General features: G+C 34.6%; 1 protein-coding gene and 1 non-coding gene across 2 annotated transcripts in view; both read left to right on the forward strand.

The window, feature by feature from the left end:
* The window catches only part of Smp_127770 (putative ras GTP exchange factor), a gene marked incomplete at both ends in the record, with an annotated part of 111860 nt that overhangs the window by 37869 nt on the left and 47690 nt on the right, over positions 1–26301 (forward strand). Inside the window, 3 exons of the mRNA XM_018798590.1 lie at positions 9125–9242; positions 16336–16509; positions 20991–21994. Coding sequence (XP_018653517.1) covers positions 9125–9242; positions 16336–16509; positions 20991–21994 — 1296 coding nt within the window. The remainder of the gene's footprint in view (positions 1–9124; positions 9243–16335; positions 16510–20990; positions 21995–26301) is intronic.
* On the forward strand, positions 7028–7093 carry Smp_tRNA_00037_Gln_TTG.1.1. Its single transcript has one exon. It is a non-coding gene (tRNA).

The raw sequence follows: 26301 nt of genomic DNA on the forward strand, positions 1-26301 counted from the left end.
AACACCATCGCCTGAGTGCATAACGCGATGGCGTTTGAAGCGGAAGCTACTGGGTTCGAGTCCCAGAGTGAACATCAACTCCGAGATGCAGGCACATCCGGCTGATGAGTCCCAAATAGGACGAAACTCGCGCCAAACTGGATTCCACTGCCAGCCACTATCCATCTTTGTTTTACATTGTATTAATTCTTATCAAATACAATTAGATTAGTTATACATAAGATATCGAATCATCTTTACTAATGTAATTACAAATAATAGATGGTGTTGTACAAAGTGGTCAGTAAAAGAATCATTTGATCTCAAACAATCACACTTACACAGACATTTTTCTTTACGTTAACAATTAAATTTCTTTATAGTTAAGATCATGAATCAATTGAAGCTAGACCACCATGGAAAAGCTGGAAGCACTGAACGGCCGTTTTGTCCTATTGTGGGACTCCTCAGCAGTGCATTTCAATTGATTCATGATCTCAACTATAAACTTGCTAAAATCTCCGCAACCCCCCTTCTGATAATTAAATTTCTACTAGAAATTCATTAACAGACATTACCCAAATCACAAATGTACTACTTTAATGAGAAACTCAGTAATCTCACTATATATTTTTGAAAGTATATACATGATCTTTCATATCAATACAGTTGAACCGTTTGTCAACAAACATCAAAACTGTCAATCACTAAATGTTCATATGAAAGGAAATATTACTTAACTCATCAGAGTATTTTCACTATGGGGTTGTTGAGATTTTATATAGTTAAGATCATGAGTTATTTGAAGCTAGACCACCGTGGAAAACCTGCAACCACTGGACGCCCGTTTCATCCTATTGTGGGACTCCTCAATGGCAGTGCACATCCACGATCCCGCCCCGCGGGATTCGAACCCAAAACCTACCGGTCTCGTGCCAGATTACTTAACCGACCGACCACCGAGCCGGCATCCAGCGGTGTTAATGTCTAAGTTCAACCAATCCACAATTGTCGAATTTCATTGAAATCACAAAGCCTGGAAGCATTGGATAACCATCTCATCCTACTATGGGACTTCTCAGTAGTGTACATCTACAAACCCGTAACCAGGGTTCGAACCTATGACCTTCATACTTTTAGAGTGTAACTACTAACTGACAAGTATCACTCAAAAGAACGTGATGTTAAGAGTGCTTAAACTTAAATATTTATCAAAATCCGTTTACCTACAGTTGTATTTAACAAGTTTATCGATTCCAAGAAATTATGTCATCACTGAGTCCTTGAGACTTTTAGGAAAAGCTTAAAAGATGTTTTCAAAGGAATGCTGAAAGCGTAAAAAAGATATTTAAGGTTGTTGAAAAAATATCTCATTCTCAATGCCATAATAATCCAGAATCTGGGATCCAAGTTTTTTATTTGGGCATCATCGAAGTTTCGCAAATCCTGTAGTTTGATACCTATTTAAGCAATTTTTTTATTCAAGAGTGTAAAAACAAACTAAGACATTCTAGAAAGGCATTAAAGAAGAAAAAAAACCAAGAGGGAGAATTCACAGAAGGATTTGAGTAAGTCAATTAGTGAATGAATTTGAGTTAAGACAGATAGACATAATCACTGTTGCCTGTCTGTACAACCTCAGTAAGGAGTGAATGTATTTACATTTCCTACGGTTCTCTACACACATACACATACATTGATGTACATCAATGTAACCAGGTCCGTTTTTTTATACCTAGGCATAGTTCCCAACTGAAAGTACACGTTTATTTTCATCTTCTCTCGTTAAATAAATTATATATGGCTCATTTTATCATCTATCCATCTCTGTTTTATGTCCATATCTCTCTTTACATTAAAATTCGCCTACATATAATTGGAAATACAATGAATTTTAAATAGGTAGACAACATAGTTGTCGAATTGTCCATGATCATAAACACCACTGACACTGAGCTGTGATACGATACACGATATACGATACATATACTACATGTTTTATTTACATGTGTGTATGTGTGTGCGTACGTGCGCACACACACACACATGGACACATACAATAAACACAAAACACATATGTATTTCATAACTCACAAACAGATTTTAAAAGTTTCCATCTGAATTTCTTTTTTTTTGTTGTTGTATTTCTCATCCAAAATCTTCTAATCACTAACTCATTACTATTTATTACATTTAATAAACTAATTTCATAAAGGCATGACAACTAAAAATTTTTTAATCAGTTCTGAAAAAGAAGAAAAAAAAAAAGAAAAGAAAGGACTCTTTGATTTGAGAATAGAATATTATACTCTGTATACTATAACTGTGATTGTTACATTCAAATACATTATGTAAATATCTTGAATATCTTGTGGATTCATGTGGTGACTATAATCTAATATTGAAGTATTAAAGAGATTATTGATTATATAGATAATATCTATACCCAAAACTTATATTTAACAGAACAAGAAGTAAGCTTATATTCTTTACCATATTTTTAAGGTGTTAATTTTTTCAGTGTTATATCGATTACCTGAGGCACTCAGGTGCTGGAGAAGATTTGTAGCTCAGGTGGGTGATTGTGATGTAGGTTTGTTCTCTGTTCTCGATAATTTGGTCGTGATCAGAGAATAAACCTACATCAAAATCATCCACCTGAGCTACAAATCTTCTACCACCATCTCGATAACCTGAATGCCCCCCTGTTGTTATTATATGAAGTGATAAGACTGTCTATCAGAGAGCATTGAATTTATTGATTAGAGCAATGATACACGAAAAAAACTGTATAAGCAGTTTTGAGTACTTGGCAGTTCCGCTTTCTGCCTAGCTCAGTCAGTTAAGTCCAGAATACCAATAACAGCCTCTACAATATGAATCATTATTCTTAAACATACTGGGTTTATATACCAAACAAACTGACCACATAGTACTATAAAATAGAAAATAACTCCACTGGTCACTGCTTCCCACTAGAACTCCAGGACATATATCTTGTGGAGTTCATCCAGGTCTGTTGGGAGATATCAACTCACTGATGACATTGGTAAATGGTTGCTCAATTTCGTGGATCGGTTGAAGTTAGACATTAACACCGTTGGATACCGGCTCAGTGGTCTATCGGTTAAGGGCTCTGGCTCGAGACTTGTAGGTCCTGGGTTCGAATCTCGCGAGTGCGGGATCGTGGATGCGCACTACTGAGGAGTCCCATAATAGGACGAAACGGCCGTCGAGTGCTTCCAGGTTTTCGATGGTGGTCTAGCATCAATCGACTCATGATTTCAACTTTGAAAAACACTGAAATCTCCACAAAACCCCTTCTTACTATAATGTATCACGTTTTAATTGATTGAATAGGTTTATGTTGATTTTAAGTTTAAATAAAATCTATGAAGTACAGGCAGTCAGTCAGTTAGTCACTTGATTGACTCCGATTGTTAACGATCGGATGAATGACGATTATTTAAATATGAAATAAATTTTCACCCTGAATTATAATCTTATGCATAAATTGTATTTCTTTTTACATGTTCAATGAATGTTGATTTATCTTAATGTGACTCGGTTAGATTAGTTAAGTGCCGCCAAATGACCTGGTACGGCCGAGAGTGGAGAGGGCCCGCCCTCTCTCTCGAAATGCTCTCATATGGCCACGCGTAAATAGCCTCTAACAGGGAAGTCCTACTCACTGCACTGTCGTGGCATCACTGTTGTTTACGAAATTGAGAGGACGAAAAGCGAATATTTGGCGCTTTTCAATGTAGTCCGTCATCTGGCATAATATATAATATATGTTAAGCAGTTGTACTACAGTTTTCACTATTCTGTTTACCCATATATCTTTATTATTATGATAGGAGTATCAACTCAACAAAGAGAAAAGAACTTATTAAACTAGAGTTTGAACATGAATTACTTACTTTTAGATATAAAACGAATACATTAAGTCGACAGCCTTTAAATGACAGTGATATTTTACTTCAGTCAATGAGTTATAGTCATTTCGATTTTTGATGAACAATTGTACGGATACATACATACACATTTTTTCTGAATGATGTAATGCTTATTATTGTTTCGGATTGTGGAGTGGGTTAACGAAGGTTCAAATTCTACAGTGAGCATCATATTGGTCAAGATTTTAGAGCCAATCAAGTGGTTTGGACATTCTAACATGACTCAATCCAACTGTCGATAAATCCATGGAATGTTGCTCTATTTTAGTTTCTTTGACCCTAACTTTCTCCCAACTTACTCCTAGACTAGCCAATATCGAGCTTTAAGGAGAATACCGATTCTGTATAGGTAACATATATGGATTGGTAGCTTAAATTTAGGTTACTAGAGTGCAAGTTCAAACCAACTGCATTTACTTAGTTTGGGGGACCAGCTAGTGCAACTAACGCTCATGCTCAGAGTATTATTCGAAGTCAGGTACACTAATATATAGCTGGTAAATAGTGATGAAGATTCACTCCCGAACTGATATATGGCACTTTTGAATGACATTGTTTTCCAAAAATTTTTTATTTCAATTAAGTTCCGCATTATCTAATTACTACTTTATAAAGTTGAAGCAATTGGTCACTATAATGTGGCTTCAATATCAAGCATATTCACTGGACAGCAGATTTTAATTTTAAATTGATCTATGGGTTGATGACAAACAATCAACTTCCACTTGTAATCTTTCAAGAAATGTTAACAATTCATATTAAGATTCCAGTCGAATTTGAATAGCTCATTTTTGATTGTATCATTCTATATTTTTAATTGTAAATAATCAACAGCTTAACAATACATTTGACTAATTACTGTCCACCATGAGCAAATAAGATGGTGACTACAAATGATATCATTCATTTGTTCTTACCCATCTAAATGTACAACATCCTCTTACAAAAATGTAAATTTGAATTTGTCAAATGTTCGATATTCAGTGAGAGATGTTCTTTTCAAGTAGATTTCATTCCGAAAACATGTTAGTGTCATTTTATATTTTATGTATTTAAGATTGATTTGTAGACAATATCATCAGAATAAACTTTGAACATAATGGAATATTAGAATTTCAAGACTACTGTATCTACAAAATTATATTCAAAGATATTTTACTGACATTATACTTGTAAATGAAGGTTTAAAGACAAAGTTGTGTGATAAATTGGTATTCAACGGTGGTAATGTCTAACTTCTAACTCAGTAGTTTAGAGGTTAAGCGCTCGCACAATAGATTGATAGGTTCTGGGTTCGAATCTCGTGAGGCGGCATCATGGATGTGCACTTCTGAAGTGTCTCACAATAGGACTAAATGGTCATCCAGTGCTCCCAGGTTTTCTCTGGTGGTCTAACTTCAAGTGACTCATGATCTCAACTATTGAAATTACTATAATATCCACTAAAACTACTTCCGTCATTCATCAATATATATATGTTACATAAAGTATACAGCTGGCTGCTTTAAAACAATCAATTCAAGTTAACCATGGGCCCTTAATAATCATCTTTTTTGAATAACCAAGGCAAATTTCCCAAATTTATATCAAAATTCATTTTTAATTTTTGTTTCAATAATTGTCGAATGAATATTGATTTTGTGTGTGTGTGTGTGGAAAATTGTAGACATAATTATATGCATATTTTTTAAATAAAAACCACCAATGAAATTTAGACCATTTTTCCCTGTATAATCAATCATTAGAGTCTTTTGAGTCTGAAATCTGATTGGTTAAATTTGACCTACAGGCATATATATAAGCTTATCGTATTGATTGATCTAATCAGAAAAGTTTTTTTAAAAATACATGGGATATTTATTTACTTTAGCAGGAAAAATCGAAGGATTTTTTCTTGATTTTAGTTTCTTTATGGAACAAAGAGACAAAGTTACCATTTTAACTAATTTTTATGTTGCAGATTTAGTGATCAGTGAATTGAATCTCGCGAGGCGGGATCATAGATGCGAACTGCCACTGAGGAGTCCCACAATAGGACGAAACGGTCGTCCAGTGCTTCCAGGTTTTGCATGGTGGTCTAGTTTCAATTGACTCATGATCTCAACTAAATAAAATTACTAAAATCTCCACAAAACCCCCCCTTCTGAACAATATTTTGTTATTTTGCAAAATAAGATTTAAAGTACTTTTACTCGACTCAATAAGAAAAAAAATGAATATAAGTCACAATTTTGACTCTACATTCAATGTTAATGATACTTGAAGTATTTTTTCATTAAATTGTGTCAAAGTTTAGTGGCCCGGAAATCTGACACCAGGTAGATCGTTTGTTGCCTGTTATCGATATATACATATTGTCAATCCTTGTATATAATCATCAACTTAAATCGTGTTAGTGAATAACGGAATTGAATAGGATGAATACGAGAGTTAAATTTGAATACGTGTATTTCGTACAATCATTGATTGGGAAGCAAATCAAAACAAAATGATGCCTAATGGAGAAGGCGAGTAAGTCAACTCCACTGAGCGTCATTTAGTTTCGCTTTTCCCTCTCATCTTCGCTTCCTTCACTCGGTTTCCTTGATTGTCTGTTCAGACCAACGATTGTGTGAAATATACCTATTTTAATTTCATTTTCGTATTTGACTTATTTAATTCCATTATTCACCAACGCGAGTTGATTCGATAGTTTTTTATACGGGAATTAGTAAAATGTATATTTCGATAGCAATCATTCATACGATCATAATACGATCCAATTAGAGTCAGATATAAGGCCACTGAAACAGTAATACTTTTCTGTGAGAATAAAATGGATTGTTACTTCCCCCCCCAAGGCAGTTTTGATGCTCAAATAGAGATGTGATAGGATAGTCGAATACTTTAATTCATTACATCACTTTTAAATGCATTAAATATATCCATTTTATGTTCACTATCCAAAAAATGTTTGGCAATTACACTTGTGAAAGCTGCACTGCCTTTTAGATAAAGATGACATAAACACGAAATAATATATTGAACAAAGAAAATCTTTGCTTACAATGCTTGTGAATTAAGGCTATATCGAGGCAATCCTCGTAGGATGCACATATCACAATTAGAGACTGACCAGTTGCAGTCCTAACACATCGATGGGAAGATTCAAACAAACAATACTAAGTGAATTTAAACTTCACCCCATCGCACAAGCAAGTAGCTATCAGGACTCAGTGGCCGAGTGGATAACGCGATGGCGTTTGAAGCGAGGGTACTGGGTTCGAGTCCCGGAGTGAACATGAACTCTGAGATGCAGGTACATCCAGCTGACGAGTCCCAAATAGGACGAAACGCGCGTCCTGGATTCCACTGCTAGCCACTATCCATCTTTGTTTACAAAGAAATAAACAGTTTAAAACTATTTATATAAAATCGACAGTATGTATGCATAATATTGATATAATTATTTAAATCATTTGACCATTTGACCTGAATAATTATGGTAGAGCTTTAAGTAACCACTTAGAATTAAGATAACGCCTCATGCATTTTGTGTGAAGTTTAAAGTGCAGTAATAGGTAATGTGTATGTCATTACTAACCGAGTGGAAATTGTCAGTATTTGGTGCTTGAAATATTTGGAAACAATAAAAATATCTATTGTATGACGGGAAAGTGAATTTTACATGGTGCTTGGGCTAAATTATAATACATAAATGCTTCTAAGACAGACTGTGTAACTAAGTACTTACTTGAATTCAATGCGTAATCAAGAGTGTTTAATGAAGCTAGGTAATGTTCTCCCTTTCTTGCTCTCACTTTGAATCTCAACCCTAAGTAAACAGGAAGGTGACAAGGCACTGAATCATAACTGACATCAATTAACCGATGTCAGTTCGTGTTGAAAACTGTGACACTAATTTGTACACCCAACTGAAAACTCCAGTTTATCTCTTAATACTTAACACCAACCTTTATACATGTTAACCGATGTCAGTTGGTGACGAAAACTTTCTGAAGTGATAAGCCTAACTCATAATACTATTCCTAATCCTAATACATAAATTTGACTTTTTGCCTCTACTACGAGGGATAATTTGACATGTGGGGGTCAATAATTCAGATGGAAGCCATCATTCCAATGTCATTTGATTGGCTTATATATTTGATTATTTTATAACTGGGTAGTGTTACTTGACTGATAACGTCGTTAGCGTTGTATGCTTTTACCAAACTTTATTGATCAGTTTACAAAGCAGTCACTGGTCTAAACAACTCATTGCTATGTTCACTATGTTGTGATGTTGATTAATTGAAGATAGTTGGCAGGTAGACGTTGATATGAGTTTCGTACTCATAAACAATAATATAGGTGCAGTCTTGTAGATAGCGATCCCATTTGTAGTTTTCGAACTCTACTTCCATGATTTCTTATAAACAGTCTCTAATAGCCTAATAATATATAATGGTCATGAAATACTGATCAGTTGTAATTTTTTTTTCTCCTAACATAGACTCAACAATTTTATTCCCATTGTTCTCCCTAGCAATCTATTTTCATTCATATCTATTTATTAAGTAGAATGTTTATTGATCAAATGAACTAGTGAATTAAAACTCACAATTTACCGGAAATCAATAACATGATAGTCACAAAACAATTATTGATAAGTATGACGTTCTTTTTTATCATTGAATAGGTCATTAACTTGACAATGTCTAATCATGGGGGGTTTTCTGTGAAGGTTTTTAGTACTTTTTATGTATCGTTGAAATCATGTATCAATTGAAGCTAGACCACCATGGAAAACCTGGAAGCACTGGACGGCCGTTTCGTTCTGTTGTGGGACTCCTCAGCAGTACGCATTCACGATCCCACCTCACGAGATTCAAACCCAGGACCTACCAGTCTCCCATCAGAGCACTTGACCGATAGACCACTGAGTCGGCCGGTGTTAATATCTAACTTCAACCAATCAACAAAATTGAGCAGCCATTCCACCAATGTCTTCAATGAGTTGGTATCTCCCAACAGACCTAGTTGAACTCCACTGGTTACTGAGGAGTCCCACAATAGGACGAAACGGTCGTCCAGTGCTTCCAGGTTTTGCATGGTGGTCTAGTTTCAATTGACTCATGATTTCAACTATACATAAAAATGTCTAATTATATTATTAATTAATTCATCAATTAATCAATTCACAGATTATGCATGATGAGGTCAGTGAAACAGAAAATATACGCAAAAATTTGGCTATTGAACGTATGATTGTAGATGGATGTGATTTATTGCTTGATGTAAATCAAGTATTCGTACGTCAAGGTAAGTCAATTTATGAATAAATGTGTACTTTTTGTTCATGAATACATTTTATTTTTCAATGAAGATAATCTATTAAAAGTGTACTCTTTTGATGAATCGATCACATTTAAGGAGAACAACAGATTGAGTCTTTGTACGTAACTCAAAATGCTATGATAAATAAGTGAGCTTTCACCACTGAAAAAGGTGGATACATGGAACGATCGTTTCGTCCCATCACGTGGCTCCTCAGCACTGTGCTCTCATGACACCGCATCCAGGATCGATTATTAAGCTGCTTAAAATGATAAACATTACAGAACTAAGAATGAGGAGTGAATATTAACAATTCTAAAAATCTTATGATAAAACAGATATTAGATTTTGTGGAAGGAAATGGCACAAAGCAGATAGAATTGAAATTTATATAAAATTTCGAAATGATTAAGGTTAAGTGCTCGCACGCGAGACTGATAGGTCCTGGGTTCGAATCCCGAGAGGCGGGATCGTGCATGCGAACTGCCACTGAGGAGTCCCATAATGAGACGAAATGGTCGTTCAGTGCTCCGAGGTTTTCCATGATGGTCTAGCTTCAATTAACTCATGATCTCAGCTATATAAACTTACTAAAATCTCCACAAAATCCCCTTTCTGAAAATAAAAGTAATACTCACTGAATAACAAGTGAATATTAAATGTTCAATAGTCAAGTTTTTATTTTATTTGTTTATATTTATTCATTCAATTTTTTTTCTGGTTTATCTGATTTTTATAGTTTTCTGGTAAAGTCATATGACCTTAATTTTTCATTTATTTGGTTAATGTTTTTCTTTTAAATGAGAAATAATATAGACCCTAGATTTTTTATTGATTTTAAATAATCATAAATGGGTAAAAAAACTTGTAGAAAAAATTAAAAAATGGAATAATCATTATTACTTACTTACTTACTTGCTTACTAACCCACATACTTACTTACTCACTTGCGTACTTACTTACTTACTTACTTACTTACTTACTTACTTACGCCTGTTACTCCCAATGGAGCATAATCCGCCGACCAGCATTCTCCAACCCACTCTGTCCTAGGCCTACCTTCTTAGTTCTATACAATTCTTGTTCATTCTTCTCATGTTCATCTCCATTTCTCGGAGTAATGTGTTCTTTGGTATTCCTCTTTTCCTTTGGCCTTCAAGATTCCATGTGAGGGCTTACCTTGTGACGCAGTTGGGTGATTTCCTCAATCTGTGTTCTATCCACTTCCAGCGCTTCTTCCTGATTTCTTCCTCCGTTGGATGAAATCTGGTTTGTTCTCTCCCACAATAGAATATTGCTGATAGTGATAATCATTATTAGTAAAAGATAAATTCAGAGAATTATTATTATTATTATTATTATTATTATTATTAGTAGTAGTAGTAGTAGTAGTGTAACATACTTCTTAAAATAACAGTAAAAATATCACTAGACTTTTTCAAGACTGTATAGAATTCTGAGGAGAGATAATCACAGTATACAATAAAACCAATCCTATGTTATTATCGGAGTTAATGGAGAAGACGTGACTGATAAGGAAATGATTTAGAGGTTATTGTATTCTCTAAGCTGGATATTCCTCTGAAATATTTTTTAAAACTTACCTAATATCATCACTTATCTAGGCTGGTAATTTTTTTCATTTAGATAAATGAATCATCATCTAAAGTATGATTAACATTTCTAACTGGATTTATTGATGAATGTCATTAGGAAGAAATGATTAACTTCATACAGAGAATAGTGAAAATTGTTCGCATAGACCTCAGAGTTTGAGTTAAACATCAAAAAATATAGATTGTTGGTCATTAGAAGTAAGACTTAACAAAGAGAGATCCCTTTCTGTTTATTGCATTTTCGAAACTGAAATTGTCGCTAGCAATAATGTATCGGATCTATTCCCGGATTGAATTAGAAATTTCAAGGAGAAGGTTACACCGACTAATCAGTAACGTCATGAAGACTTAAGTAAAGATTAATAATTAAGAAAATGGCATTAGTAAGGGGGAGGAGATTATATCTACATGCTTAATTTATAGAAAATATGTTCCATAGACTGAAGTACTAATGAACCCTAGATTGTTGTTTCATTCTAGTACGGGAATGCATCACAAATTGATTGAGGTTGAAAATGCGAATCGTTGAGTATCACGACCAACAGACTGATCTAATTATTAGGCACTTGCCCCGAGATCAGCATGTTCTATTCTAGGTCCTTATTGAAGTGAGGTCAGCGATATTCTTGGAGTTCGGTAGGAAAGATAAAACAGCTTTCCACTTCCCCTGGTTTTCCTAAATGTACCCCAACTGAGGTCAAGTTATGATAAATACCACCCAAAACATTATGAAAATAGATCATTTAACATGACGGAGAATATTGAACATCAAAAAGACAAATATATTCTTTTACGATATAATTGTAATGCATAGTCCTGTACGGCTTCGAGAGTGAAATCACCAGAGGAATAACACATCTTCATATTATAGCAACCAGTTATAAGTATTATAACCAGGCACTTGAAGCAAAAACTGATGATGGCTACCAATAAAAATCTCATGATGCCAGTTTTGTCTTATTTCTGACTCGATCTCTGGATGTACTTGTCATATCTCAATTTGAATGTTCACTTCATGACTTAAACTCAGCACATTTCGTTTAACACCAACGCGTTATCCATTTAGCACCTGAACCCAGATAGCTACTAGCTTGTGTGATGGGGTGAATTTTAATTCATTTGTATTGACTGTTTGAATATTCCCAATTATTATTTAGGACTGCGATTGATCAGTCTCTTTTTAGGATAAGTTCATCTTTCCTTACGAATTAATGGGAATATCAAGGCAACTTGCATAAGATCTACATATTCCAATCTAAAATAACCAAATGAATTCCTAAACATCCATGGAAAGGTTCAAATAATCAATACAAATGAATTGAGTATTTAATGGTCTATCTCAGACAGTTCAACCAAGAAAAATCCAGTTGATTCATTTCCGCTACTAACATCACTCATCTGATTCCTTTCCATTTTTTTGTTTATTTCTTTACAATAAAAAACAATAATGAATGCTTCTTTAAGTAATAATCTAATCAATAATTCTAGCTAACACTTCATTCTATAGAAAATGTTATGTCGTTGAATGTATACAACAGATTCCATTAGTTACGTTTGCTCAACAACCAAATTGTAGTATTTGCATTTTACTGTCACTGATGGACAAATCTAATTTAGCAGTTTAAAGATCCCCATAGAATATTTGCTCACCTTGGGTGGTGACCAGATTGAAGTAGTTGAGAAGTTCGTGTATTTAGGTAGCCGCATAAGTGCTGGTGGTGGCGTGAGTGATGAGATCGATGCACGTATAGTGAAAGCCAGAGCGGCTTGTGCCAATCTGGGCCACCTTCAGCGCCTTCGTGATGTTTGTCTGGCTGTAAAAGATCGGATCTATAACGCGTCGATGAGAGCAGTTTTGCTCTATGCTTGTGAAACCTGGCCTCTCCGAGTTGAGGATGTTAGACAACTCTCTGTGTTCGATCATCGTTGTCTTCGAAGGATTGCTGACATCCAGTGGCAACACCATGTTAGTAATACAGAGGTTCAGCATCATGTGTTCGGGCGCAGAGACGACAATTCAATTGGTGTCACCATCTTGAAACACCGACTTCGATAGCTTGGACATGTTCTGCGAATGTCGTCCCAGAGAATTCCACGTCGTGCATTATTTGCTGACTCTGGGACTGGTTGGAAAAAGCGGAGAGGTGGTCAGTGTATAACATGGTGTCGTGGTATGAAAGAAAGCTGCAAAGGGCTGGCTTCTGTTAGTCCTCCACAACTTCCTGGCTGGGGTCCAAAAAGTGGTGCAACACAGTGACTAGAGACGTTATCAGATATGTCTCAGAATAGAAGCCAGTGGAGATCCTGCTGTAACCTTTTACTTTCTTCATAAAGAGTAGTCATAACCTCCTTAACTGAAAGAGTTCTTCTGGTTGTACATTTCAGTTTCCCTCATCATTACTCTTATTTTTTTTTTAATATATGCATCTTACCCCCTTTTCTCTTCCCATTTTCATTGTTTTGTGTGGTGCATATATATCTGGTGCCTCCTTGTAACAATATTTATGTGTTTAACTAAATCAATAAATAAATAGAATATTCAAAAATGAACAATATTTGAGCGAACAATTGTTTTTAAATAACTTCATCATCAGGCTCTACAATTATAAGTTCATAAGGACTGGTAGGTCCTGGGTTCGAATCTCGTGAGGCGGAATCGTGGATGTGCACTGCCACTGAGAAGTCCCACAATAAGACAAAAGGGCCGTCCAGTGCTTCCAGGTTTTCCGTGGTGGTCTAGCTTCAATTGACTCATGATTTCAACTTTGAAAAATACTGAAATCTCCACAAAACCCCTTCTGAAGTTCAAAATTATTGTGAAATTTTACAAAGGCCAAAATGAGGCATGTATTAATGAATTTAAGAATCATCGGATACCTAAACTAAATATTATAAACCTCTCCCCCCTATTTGCTTTTTCTTTCTTTTTTTGATCACTTCTATCTTAATCTTCATATCCATCATTCCCAATTCGTTTATCGTAATTACCTTGATAACACCCCTTTTATTACATATTATATTCATACAACAACAATCTTATTATTTATAAGCAAAGATGGATAGTGGCTAGCAGTGGAATCCAGGACGCGCGTTTCGTCCTATTTGGGACTCGTCAGCCAGACGTACTTGCGTCTCAGAGTTGATGTTCACTCCGGGACTCGAACCCAGTACCCTCGCTTCAAACGCCATCACGTTATCCACTCGGCCACTGAGTCCTGATAGCCACTTGCTTGTGCGATTGGGTGAAGTTTAAATTCACTTAGTATTGTTTGTTTGAATCTTCCCATCGATGTGTTAGGACTGCAACTGGTCAGTCTCTAATTGGCATATGTGCATACTGTGCGTATTGCCTCGATATCCAGGACGAAACGCACGTCCTGAATTCCACTGCTAGCTACTATCCATCTTTGCTTATCATGCTTGTGAATCAAGGCTATATCGAGGCGATACGCTCAGTATGCACATATGCCAATTAGAGACTGACCAGTTGCAGTCCTAACACATCGATGGGAAGATTCAAACAAACAATACTAAGTGAATTTAATCTTATTATTATTACTATTACTATTTATCATTATTATCTCAATTAACAAGATGAAATTTCGATAGTGTAATACGAAGACGAAGATTATCAGAACTATGTGATCTGTTAGCGCAATACATTTCGAACAATCTGATCACACATATACTTGTGAAGAACATTCATATATAAAAATAAAAGGTCAACTAGACTGGAAATAGGGGAGGGTAAGAGTAGACAATTTGACACCTAATCACTCTGGATAATAAGCTAATAGTACCAGGGTGAGAACAAACTGTTTTTTGAATACATAAAGGGGGTTTGAATTTTCGTATGGCTAAGGCTTCAATAAACTTTAGTATACGCCCTTTTACAGTTTTATACAACACCACAAAAACCGAGTTTAGATCAATCTTATGACCTGTTCCGATTATGTGTTTGGCCACAGAAGATGATGGATATTTATCCTCTACTCTTATGGGGTCATTTGATTCTATTTGCTTTTGCAACCATTTTGAATACACAAAGGGGGTTTAAATTTTCGTATATCACATAGTTCTGATAATCTTCGTCTTCTTATTACACCATCTAAATTTATCAAAGGGACTAATTACTTTAAAGATGAAATTCTCCTACTATGCATTTTATTCACACACTATTTTTGCATTTTCATTTTTCCTATATTACTATGATACTGATTGTGACCGGATACTTTACTGCAAATCATTTTGACCATTATTAAATGACATTTCTAGTTGACAAACAACATAATGTTGAAGTATATATGTCGTAACAGATGCAAACGTTCACCATTTTTAACTTATAACATTGTCAAATCTAATTTATATAGCTGAGATCATGAGTCAATTGAAGCTAGACCACCATGGAAAACCTGGAAGCACTGGACGACAGTTTCATCCTATTGTGGGACTCCTCAGCAAAAAAACCCCTTCTGAAAATCTAATTTAGTTAAATAATCGGAATTCACTAAATAGCTGTTTCATTCTAATATAAGACTGGTCAGTAGTGTACATCTACATCCTTGTCAATGATGGTACTCATGTTCTTTAAACTTATCAGTGAGGGTTTAGCCTTTGGATCACCTGGTTGGTATAGGTTTTCACTGCATTTTCGTTAAGTTGGCCATCTAAAAGATAATAATTTAGAAGTATACTTTAAGAACGATTTTTAACCTCTCATGGAGTAATCTTTATAAATTAAAGCCAATTTTTAGTCATTCCTTAAGAGATTGATATAAATGCCTAATTTATGACATGAAATCCCTTAAAAGGGTCAGAATTCAAAGTAATGAATTATAATAGGGGTTTGTGGAGGTTCTAGTAATTTTTAATAGTTAAATTCACAAGTTGATCTAAGGTAGATCACCATTGATGATGTGGAAGCACTGGAAGGCCATTTCGACCTAGTATGGGACTCCTCAGTGGTCTGAAGTTTAAGCGTTCGCGAGCGAGGCCGAAGGTGTCGGACAAAACAGTTTCCATCTGAAGAGGAGATTAGGAAAAGACGTTAGAAGTGGATAGGACATACATTAAGGAAATCATCAATCTGCATCACGAGGCAATCCCTAACTTGGAATCCTGAAGAGAAGCAGGAAAGAGGAAGGCTAAAGAACACATTACTCCGGGAAATAGAAGCAGATATGAAAAGGATGAATGTTAACTGGAAAGAACTGAAAAGGATTGCTTGGGACAGCGTTGGATGGAGAATGCTGATGGACGGCCTATGCTCCTTCACGATGAGTAACAGAAGTAAGTAAGTAAGTAATATTCAGCATTCACCAATTAAATCAACGGGAAAATAATTCTCGAAAACGCTAAATATTGTACTTTTATTGAACAATCAAGTAAGAATGGTTAATCTTATATCTTTTCTGCTAGTTTTATTTTTAATAGACAATTTTTGTTTTTTCTTCATCGATCAGGAACATTAATTCAAGTGATATGTGATAAATTACGTTCTTCTCGTTCAAGATTAGGAAATTTCGGATCATCATATCGTGAAAGAAAAGAAGCTGTACGTCAAGTATTTTTATTTACCAATCATTTATTGATTACTGCTCGTACTAATAATGGTAAATTAAGATTAGTCAAAGTAAGTTCTTTAAAATGTATTGATTTGGGATAATATGATTGATTTTGAAATTCATTGTACATAGATTTCTTTCTTGTATCATTATTGCTTAATACATAGTTGTATCGAGGTAACCCACTCTGGATTTACATGTGTCGACTAACTTACTTACTCACTTACGCCTGATACCCCTCGTCGAGGAGCATAGGCCGCTCACCAGCATTCTCCATCCAACTCCGTCCTGAGCCTTCCTTTCCAGTTGTCGACTAAGGCTGGTCAAAATTCAGTCAAATATATCAACAGCTGGATAATTCAAATCGATCCTAGTAGTGATATAAAGATCATACTCGTTAGGTAAATATATGATTATCTGAACTCAGTAGCTCAGTGGATGACGTGTTCGATATCCGAAGAAGAAAGCATCGCGCTCGAGTCTCAGATTAAGCATCAGTACTGTAATACATCTGGCTGACGAGTCTCAGATAGAACGAAATACTCATTTTAGATTTCACTACTTCCCATATTTCATCTATTCTGTGTGTTTTAAAAACAAATGCAACCCAGTAGACAGTGTGACTGTAAAATATATAACCTAATGATCCTACCAATTTTATTATTTCCAAGTTGAAAATTAACTCTAAGCTGTATTCGATTTCTCAAGAAATGTAGTTGTTTATTTTGTAAGAGTACTTGAAGATTACGATCAGAGGGATTCCATCGGTGTATACCATCGTAATTGGTTGTAAAGCTCAAGGAACTATGTAATTTTTTTCAGAACATGCATTCAACCAATAATAATAGTAATAATAAGGCATTTATATTACTCAAATTAGAACTGTACACATCCAGAGTCTGTATCTTTCAACACTTCTCTCTCACGTCTGTGAAGTTCAGCTGACAGAATACATGGTTTTTTTTCGTCATACTACTGCAATGAAGTACAGAGATAACAGTTCATTTATTCAGCTGAGGTACTGATAATTCAGTTTAAGTACTAAAAATAACGGTTAGTATAAAATGGAATGACCTTCAGATAATTCTCACCACTTTTAATCGATCAAACTGATCGACTATTTTTCCATTTTGTTTTAAATTCAATAAAGAAATTCGTCCATATGACTTCAAAAGATCTTTATTTAAGAGTGTTTATATGGCCGTAAATAGTTTTTTAAATGTTCTCTAATACATTTCAGGTTTTGGGTTTGTGGTTACTAAGTGATTTGTAAATTTTAGAAACACTAATCCTAAGTACTCAAACATTTGTATTGGACAGTAAAATTACTCTGAAAGTTATATAGGAGGACTAGTTTAACTCTCTTTAGTCTCAACCTAGAGAAGGTTTGTAGCTCAAGTGAATGATTTCGGTGAAGTTTTGTTCTCATATGTGTAGAAATTCGAACATTGCATTCTTACCTGAAGTCTGTGCTGATGATGTCATTCAGAATAACAATGAAAGCCAAAAGACCAAATCATCCAGCTCAGAGAACAAAACCACCTAAAACAAACAATCTTTGATTGTTTTCTTTCTGTAATAACTACTATAATTAAATTTCATCCCATTTTGTTTTTTTTCCGATTCTGTTACAACAGTTTCATGCCTATCATCATAAATGACTGAATTTCTAAACAATCTAACATTTTAAGTCACGTTTATTGAGTCCTTATGAATGAAATTAATTATTATGAAGACGATCAGTATCATCTTAGCTCGATATTTGCTCAGTGACCTTAAAGTTTCATTTGTCACCATCATTGATGCATCCTAATGGTAAAACTTTACTGAAAGCAGGTATCAATGAAGTTTTACAGCTTATGCATCTGCATCTGAGACAAACTTGAAATTTTAAGATTAGAAAATGAACGAATAGATTTAAAAGAGTGTTTTACAAGATAGTTTTACTTATACGAGATCTTCGAACTACGTTGTAGTTACGATGCCTATCGTAAGAATCTACCTAACAGATAAGTTGTTCGATCTGATCTTTCGATCCATTGATTTCATTGTAATATGAACTTTTAACAGTAAAAAGTTAACTGTAAAATAAATGAACAACTCCATTTTATTAACTGAACACTTCTACCATAACAGTATTGTAATAATTAAGATTGGGAAAACATTCAGATGTGTATGGCATTTTCGTCCCTTGACTACTAAAAGTCTATTTATATGTGTACACATATTAAATAGTTTAACTCACGAATCGATCATAGAAAAACCACCATTGAGAACCTGTAAGCAATAAACTCCCGATTCATCCTAGTATGACACATTTCAGCAGTGCAGATCTACAATGCTACATACAAGAATCGAACCGAGAACTTTCGGTCTCACATACGAACATATTTAATCATAAAAATGAAACGATAAACGTACCATTACCATTGATTGTTACTAATTACTATTTGTTTGTACTTTTTTGTTGTTGTCTAAATCAATACAATTACTTACAGAACTGTGGTAAAATCTCATTAGTTGAATGTACTTTAGTTGAAGATACCACAGCAGAATTATTCAATATGGATGATGAAGGTAAGTTTTTTAAAGAAGACAATAATTATATATTTAGATTATTTTTTTTCTTGACATTGGTTGTATAATGGTAGCTTTTCTTTCCTTTTAAATAAAGAGAGAGTAAAACGGTGACGGTTGCCGGAATAGCTCAGTTAGGAGAGCGTTAGAGTGTGCCCAGTTCGATCCCGGGTTCCGGCGATCGGCTAGCTCTCAGGTTTGCCAACACGTTCTATCTTTTAAAAAGAAATTAAAAATAATTCAATTTACAAGTGAAAATGTAGAAAATGACGTTTCAATAATAAACCTCATTGATCTGATATGGAATTGATAGTTTTTTCAGATATATCGATAAATTCATAATTATTTACTTAAGGAATTAGATAATCATCAGAAGGGGTTTTTCGTGGAGATTTTAGTAATTTTATAGTTGAAATCATGAGTCAATGAAGCTAGACCACCATGGAAAACCTGGAAGCATTGGATGGCCGTTTCGTTATATTGTGGGACTTCTCAGCAGTGCTCGTCCGCAATCCCGCCTTGCGAGATTTGAACCCAGGACTTATCAGTCTCGCGCGCAAGCACTTAACCTTTAGAACCACTGAGCCACCCTGGGTTCGAATCTCGCGAGGCAGGATCGTGGATGCGCATTGCTGAGGAGTCCCACAATTAGATAATTGTCTAAATTTTTTGAATTATAATTAAAAGTTTGAGTTATCCTGAACTAAATTTTGATTCATCTTTGCTGACATACGTACATCCTATGTGAATTCGATTGATATAATTATTTTATTACGAGTTTTCTAGAATCAATGGATCGTGGTGAGATTTTGAGTCCCAATATGAACATTAATACTAAAATATAGATATATTTATGTGATGAGTCCCAATTATTATGTAACGTTTATTTTGTACTCTCTTGCTAGCCAAAATCCAACTTTTTTATTAATACAATTGACATTTAGTTTAATATTTGTCAATATGAATAACATTCGTCACCGACAGATAATCTTCGTCAAAAATGTTTCGTATAGCTAACCTGTCAGTAGTTAATGAAATGAAACTGGGTATGCCATATTATCTAATAATCCAACTAATGACCGACAACAAAGTAACCACCCCTACGTTTTTTAAATGATTGGACGAGATATGTAGCATAGTAATTACTGTGAAACAAAGGAATATCGGATGCTTGCTCTGTGGTCTAGAGGTTAAACATTCGCGCATAAGACCGAAAGTCTTAGGTTCGATTCCCGTGTGCAAGGTTTTAGGTGAATAGTACTAAGGAGCGCCATATTAGGACGAGACAGCCATCCAATGCTTCTAGGTTTTCAATGGTGGTCTATTATTGATCGGTTCATGATTTCAACGAAATAGCAATGACCTTCAATGCATCTAAAAAATATCAGGCAAAAAAGAAGTAACCTAATAGATACCAATAAATATCAGTGTGGTGAGTAATATGAATTAAAAGCTATTGAAGTTTTGCTTATTCGTCAGAACTGCTATTTACTGAAAAAACCAAATCATCGAAGATGGACATTATTAGGATCGGATACTAGTTTAGTGACCCAGAGGTTAAGCGGTCGTTCATGAGGTCAAATGTTCTGAATTCGACTCCTGGTCGCAGTGTTCGTGTATATTTACTAGTGAGGAGTCCCATACCACAAAGAAACGACCTTTCAGTAGTGGTCTAACTCAAACCGGTCCATGATTTCAAGCATGAAAAAAGTAGCTTGAGGTTTTCCAAGAGAATACCCAAAAATATGGTGGAGAAGATTTGTAGCTCAGGTGGATGATTTTGATGGAGTTTCGTTCTCTGATCTGGATGATTTGGTGGTGGAGCTTTCATCATCCTTCTGAACTTCGGGTAGAAGTTTGTGCTGATGATGTCGTTCAGAAGGACGACTATACTATAGGATGGTATTTGTTCTTACCATTGTTCGTATTGTCTTCTTAATGAATAATTATTCCTTCATTTTCTTCTGTACATTTAGATCAATTGAATGTTACAAATGAACAAAAATGTCAACAAGACAATACATCACAAATGACAAAAAACAATACTGTTCAATTATTAAGTACAACACCATTAAATGTAAATACTAATGTTGAATTAAATACGCGTAATTCTATTTCAGTGAGTACACTCGGTACCAATTCTACTACTAATACTACAACAACGAGTAGTAATATTAGTATGACTACACATGAATTAGGCCAACAACTTCCACAGAATTTAAATAAACGTTTCATATGTCCAGATTCAACACCTAATCGATATACCTATGTGAATAAATCAAATCAAATGGATTCAATATCAAAATCTACAACAATAACAGGTACGGTACAACAACAATCAATCCCATATCTCTCTACACAACATAGACATTCTACCTCATTATGTATAGGAACTAATATTAATAATAATGAGAATGATTTACATGATTCAGTGACAAACTGTTCTATTATACCAATATCTAGTACGGATATTTATTCCACTAGTATAAGTACAATCGATGAAGCTCGTGCAGTTTCAGTGACTACTGTTACTACAATGACAACTGCTAATATTATTACTACCACTACAATGACATCAACAATGAACTCGACTAATACTTCTTCCTCTTCTATTCTAAATGGTCGTAATAATTCTAATGTATCATATTCAACAATAACTTCACCAACAATCACGACAATTATAACACCAGATATAAATATTATGAATTCTAGTTCAGTATTGCCATCATCATCATGCATTCAACCAACAAGTCTATTATCATTTTCAATGTTACATCGATTCAGTAGTAATATGGGTTTATTTAATTCAATTAATAATAATAACAATAATAATAATAATACATGTAATAATGATAAAACAGATTATGGTAATTTAGATTTTCGTTTAATATGGGAACCAAAAAATGGTCAACCAACAAGTATATGGCTTGTTGCATCAACATTACAAGAGAAAGCTGCATGGTGTTCTGATATTAGTCAAGTAAGTTAATTGAACAAACATGATCAAAAAAAGAAGTAAAATGAACAATAGAAATTTTCAGTAAAGAGTTGAATGTTTCTTGAATCAATCGTAAACCAATCTAAATTATAGATCAGAAGGGGTTTTGTGGAGATTTCAGTATTTTCACAGTTGAAATCATGGATTGGTTGAAGTTAGATATTAACACCCTTGGAAGCCGGCTCAGTGGTCTATCGGTCAAGTGCTCTTTCACAAGACTGGTAGGTCCTGGGTTCTAATCTCGCGAGGCGAGATCGTGGATGCTCACTGTTGAGGCGCCCTATAATAGGACGAAACGGCCGTCCAGTGCTTCTAGGTTTCCCATGGTGGTCCAGCTTCAATTGACTCATGATTTCAATCTTAATTAGGCCAATATTGAAAACTTGGAAAACTCTGGCAGTCTAACTGATTAGTTCATGATATTAATGAAATGAAAATTTCATGTATCAAAACAATTTGGTTATTTTATCAAAAATAATCCTTGACCTTTGAACTTATAATTATAATTATAAGGTTGTAAACTCATCCAAGTAATGACAATGAATATGGTTAGCACTTGGTTTAAATGGTTGGTTATCCGTAACGTTTTCAAGATTTAATAAGTGTGTTATATTCGGTAGCTTTAACCATCTTTCAACTGATTTATTGAGTATCTTTTGTATAAAATACTATAGTTTTTACTGAGGATTTCATTTCAAACAAATGAAGAAACCACGAATAGTTGACTATGAACAAATTAGCGGGGTACAACCTAATACGCGGGATGAAAAACATAAGTATGATGGAAATTTCGGCCACAAATAAAATTTCTAGTGAGAATTACGTACTATTATGCAATGTTTACCTACTAAGTGAAATGAAATATGACCTAAAGTGCCGAATACAACACTTTTATTGATCATGTGAACTGATGCGGATAGTTTCAATGATTTGTTACTAAGTGGTTGTACAAGAAAGTGTCAACTAGTGAATTTTGATTAAAGTTTTCATTCTTAACATTAAACCTGAAGATTACTGATTTTGGTTAAAATAGGTGTTATTGTTTATTTTCTGTTAAACAGTACAAAATAGTTACTAAGCTTTCTTTGATTTACAATGTTGGTACTCTACTCATTATTAGTTTATGGCGAAGATAAGTTAATTTATGTCAATAATTAAAACACCAAATATAGTTCTATTAAAAATCTAATGTTTTTTTTCATGTATGATTCACATCAGATTTATGTTGTTTACCAAGATACACTCTATTATATGATAGGAACTGATTTTTCATTACTGATCATGACAACTGATTTATCACGTGCTTGGCTCCATGTCACACTCAAAGTGTGAAGACTAATGACACTACTCAATTAGGTAAACAGAAGTAGGTGGTGATAGAGTTCTAACCTACTACTCAGGCATTAGAAATAAGATATCATAATCATCCTCAAAAAAAGTCACTGAGTTGGACCAGTCAACATACATACTATTATAAATATAAACAATATCTTGCGATGATTTGGGCATTGTACATTTTTGGATAAAAACAAAGTCCCCAGAGATAGAACACATAAATAGTGAATTTCACTTGATCATTAAATATGAATTAATTGAATTAATTTAAGTAGATTACGGCTTATATATGTTGTGAATCAACTACAAATTACTTACTTATTTACTTACGCCTGTTACCCCTCGTCGAGGAGCATAGGCCGCTCACCAGCATTCTCCATCAAACTCTGTCCTGGGCAATCCTATCCAGTTCTTTCCACTTAACATTCATCCTTTTCATATCTGTTTTTATTTCCCGACGTAATGTGTTCTATGGCCTTCCTCTTTTCCGCTTCCCTTCCGGATTCCAAGTTAGGGATTGCCTCGTGATGCAGATTGATGATTTCCTTAATGTATGTCCTATCCACTTCTAACGTCTTTTCCTAATTTCCTCTTCAGCTGGAAGCTGAAGTGAACCTGAGTGAACCTAAATGGTACAAATTCACCCCCCCAAACAAAAACACATTGAAATGTTGTTAGATTCTGAATAAACCACGTCAATCATTAAATAAGAAGAATATATTTGTAAAATCACAGCGAATGAATTCGAAGTAAATCCAACATTTCGCCTGGCAATCTGGGTCCAAGATTTTTCAAGGAAATATAATCAAACATCAAAATTATCGAATATAAATAGGTCCACGGTTCTCCGATTCACTGTATACTGAATAGGTCATCCAATCAGCGTTAAAAATGTCTAAACTAGGTATATGTATTAGTGTGTAAGAGACATGTGGTATGAAACGAAAAGTGTTAAGATAACATATAGTGTGTATACGTAAGTGAGAAGAAATTTCATTCCCTGTATATTGTCTCTGGTCGGCGAATATTTAAGAAAACATTTAATTTTATAAATGATTTGAATCAAAATGTCACAGCATGCATAAAATGAAGATAAATAAACAAGATAAAGGAATGAATTGAAAGAGGAAGAATGTATTTTAAACTGAATATTTGTGTTATTTTAATGTTCCAGTTAATTAAAGATGGATAGTGGCTAGCGGTGTGATCGAAGACGCACGTTTCGTCCTATTTGGGACTTGTCAGCTGGATGTACCTGCATCGAGTCCCAGAGTGAACATCAATTCTGAGATGCAGGTATATCCAGCTGACGAGTCCCAAATAGGACGAAATGCGCGGCCTGGATTTCACTACTAGTCACTATCCATCTTTGTTTATAAAGCTTGTGACTTCAGGCAATATCGAGGCAGTCCTCACAGGATGCATATATGCCAACAAGAGACTGATCAATTTCAGTCCTAAATAACAATGGGAAGATACAAGTATACAACACCGAGAGAATATTCCAGTTAATAGTTTAATATATTCAGATAAGACAACTGATTAGAACCACTGAATGTAATTGCTGTCACTCAGGTAATACGAGATAGATAAAATGGAAAAGGAGTTCAGGTTTTTACTTATTAATGATTAGTTGCCATAGCGCAGCTAATTGTATTGGAATACATTCATTCGCTGAGATTTTACAAATACATTCTTCCTCTTTAATGTCTCACATCAACTCGGTACTCAAATACTGTGAAACTATTCGTTCTAATTTAGTTGAAAGTTCTTATAAATCATGTCAGTCTTTTATAAAGAAAATAGAACGCTTTGTTCTCGATACCTGACCAGACACACTAGAAGATGGTTACATGATAAACTGGACTCAGTTGTCGATAGTTCAGTCGAGAAAACAGTAAGGAACAGTTAGTAGGTGGAATAAATGTGCTAAGAAGTTTGTGATATAAGCTAGTCTCTTATTATTTAGTCTAGTTCTATTGTTTGCCTTTCATCTTTGACCAATCACAAGTCCCTTTGATTATACATATCACTTTTAAATGTATCAAAACGACTGGTCTCAAATCTGTTTCACTACAGACAGAAAATATTTGTTAGTTAGTAATCATTTGTGCCAATGGTTTTAAGTAGTTCGGTTTTCACCAAGGATTGGAATTATCTAGAAAATAATAGAACTTAACAGTTACTTCTTGAGCTAATGAGATTTGAAATTAGAGGGAATTCATAACTCAGCACATGATCCAGTTCAAGCCGAAAAGGTCTTATCTTGGGCGAAATATTCCCTAACCTTCGGTACATAATTCAGTAATCTACATAACTGACAACATTCAATTTGCTAACAAGTGTTTTCAGTTATTGAATCTGAAACATTTGCAATCCAATGACGGTAAGATGATTGTCACAATCTGTCGTCAAATACTCAAACTTGGAATTATTAACTATTGGTTTTTAGTACCATCGTAACCAGGTATCATGATTACTACATGATCTGAAGGCCCTTAATTTACATTTGACAGATAGGATGGTTCCAAGATCACATGTCATCTGAAAGCTATGTTGAGACGAGAAATTGAAAACTAACAGGGCTTGGAGGTAACCACTCACACATTTTTGTCTGGCACACTTTATATATATGATTTATATACCAAATAGTTCGGGTTTTGAGGTGAAGTTTCCCATGCTTTATAAGCCCTCTTACCCTTACATAGTTGGTTGGGTCATGAATTCAGGAGGCTCATATATTGTGATTTTATCATATTCACAGATCGTGACAGCATCTAATGTTAATTCATAGGTGATGCACTTGTTACAAGTCCCAAGCAGGGATTAGACATTTGACTAATACTTTCTTGGTACTCAATAACTCTTCAGATGATATTGTTTTGTATCTGAAAAAAAGAACTTGGAACTAAATAATTTCTGTAAGTCCATTTCAGATATTTGAAATCTCCGAT

This window comes from Schistosoma mansoni, chromosome 7, assembly GCF_000237925.1.
Source record: "Schistosoma mansoni strain Puerto Rico chromosome 7, complete genome".
NCBI lineage: Eukaryota > Metazoa > Platyhelminthes > Trematoda > Strigeidida > Schistosomatidae > Schistosoma > Schistosoma mansoni.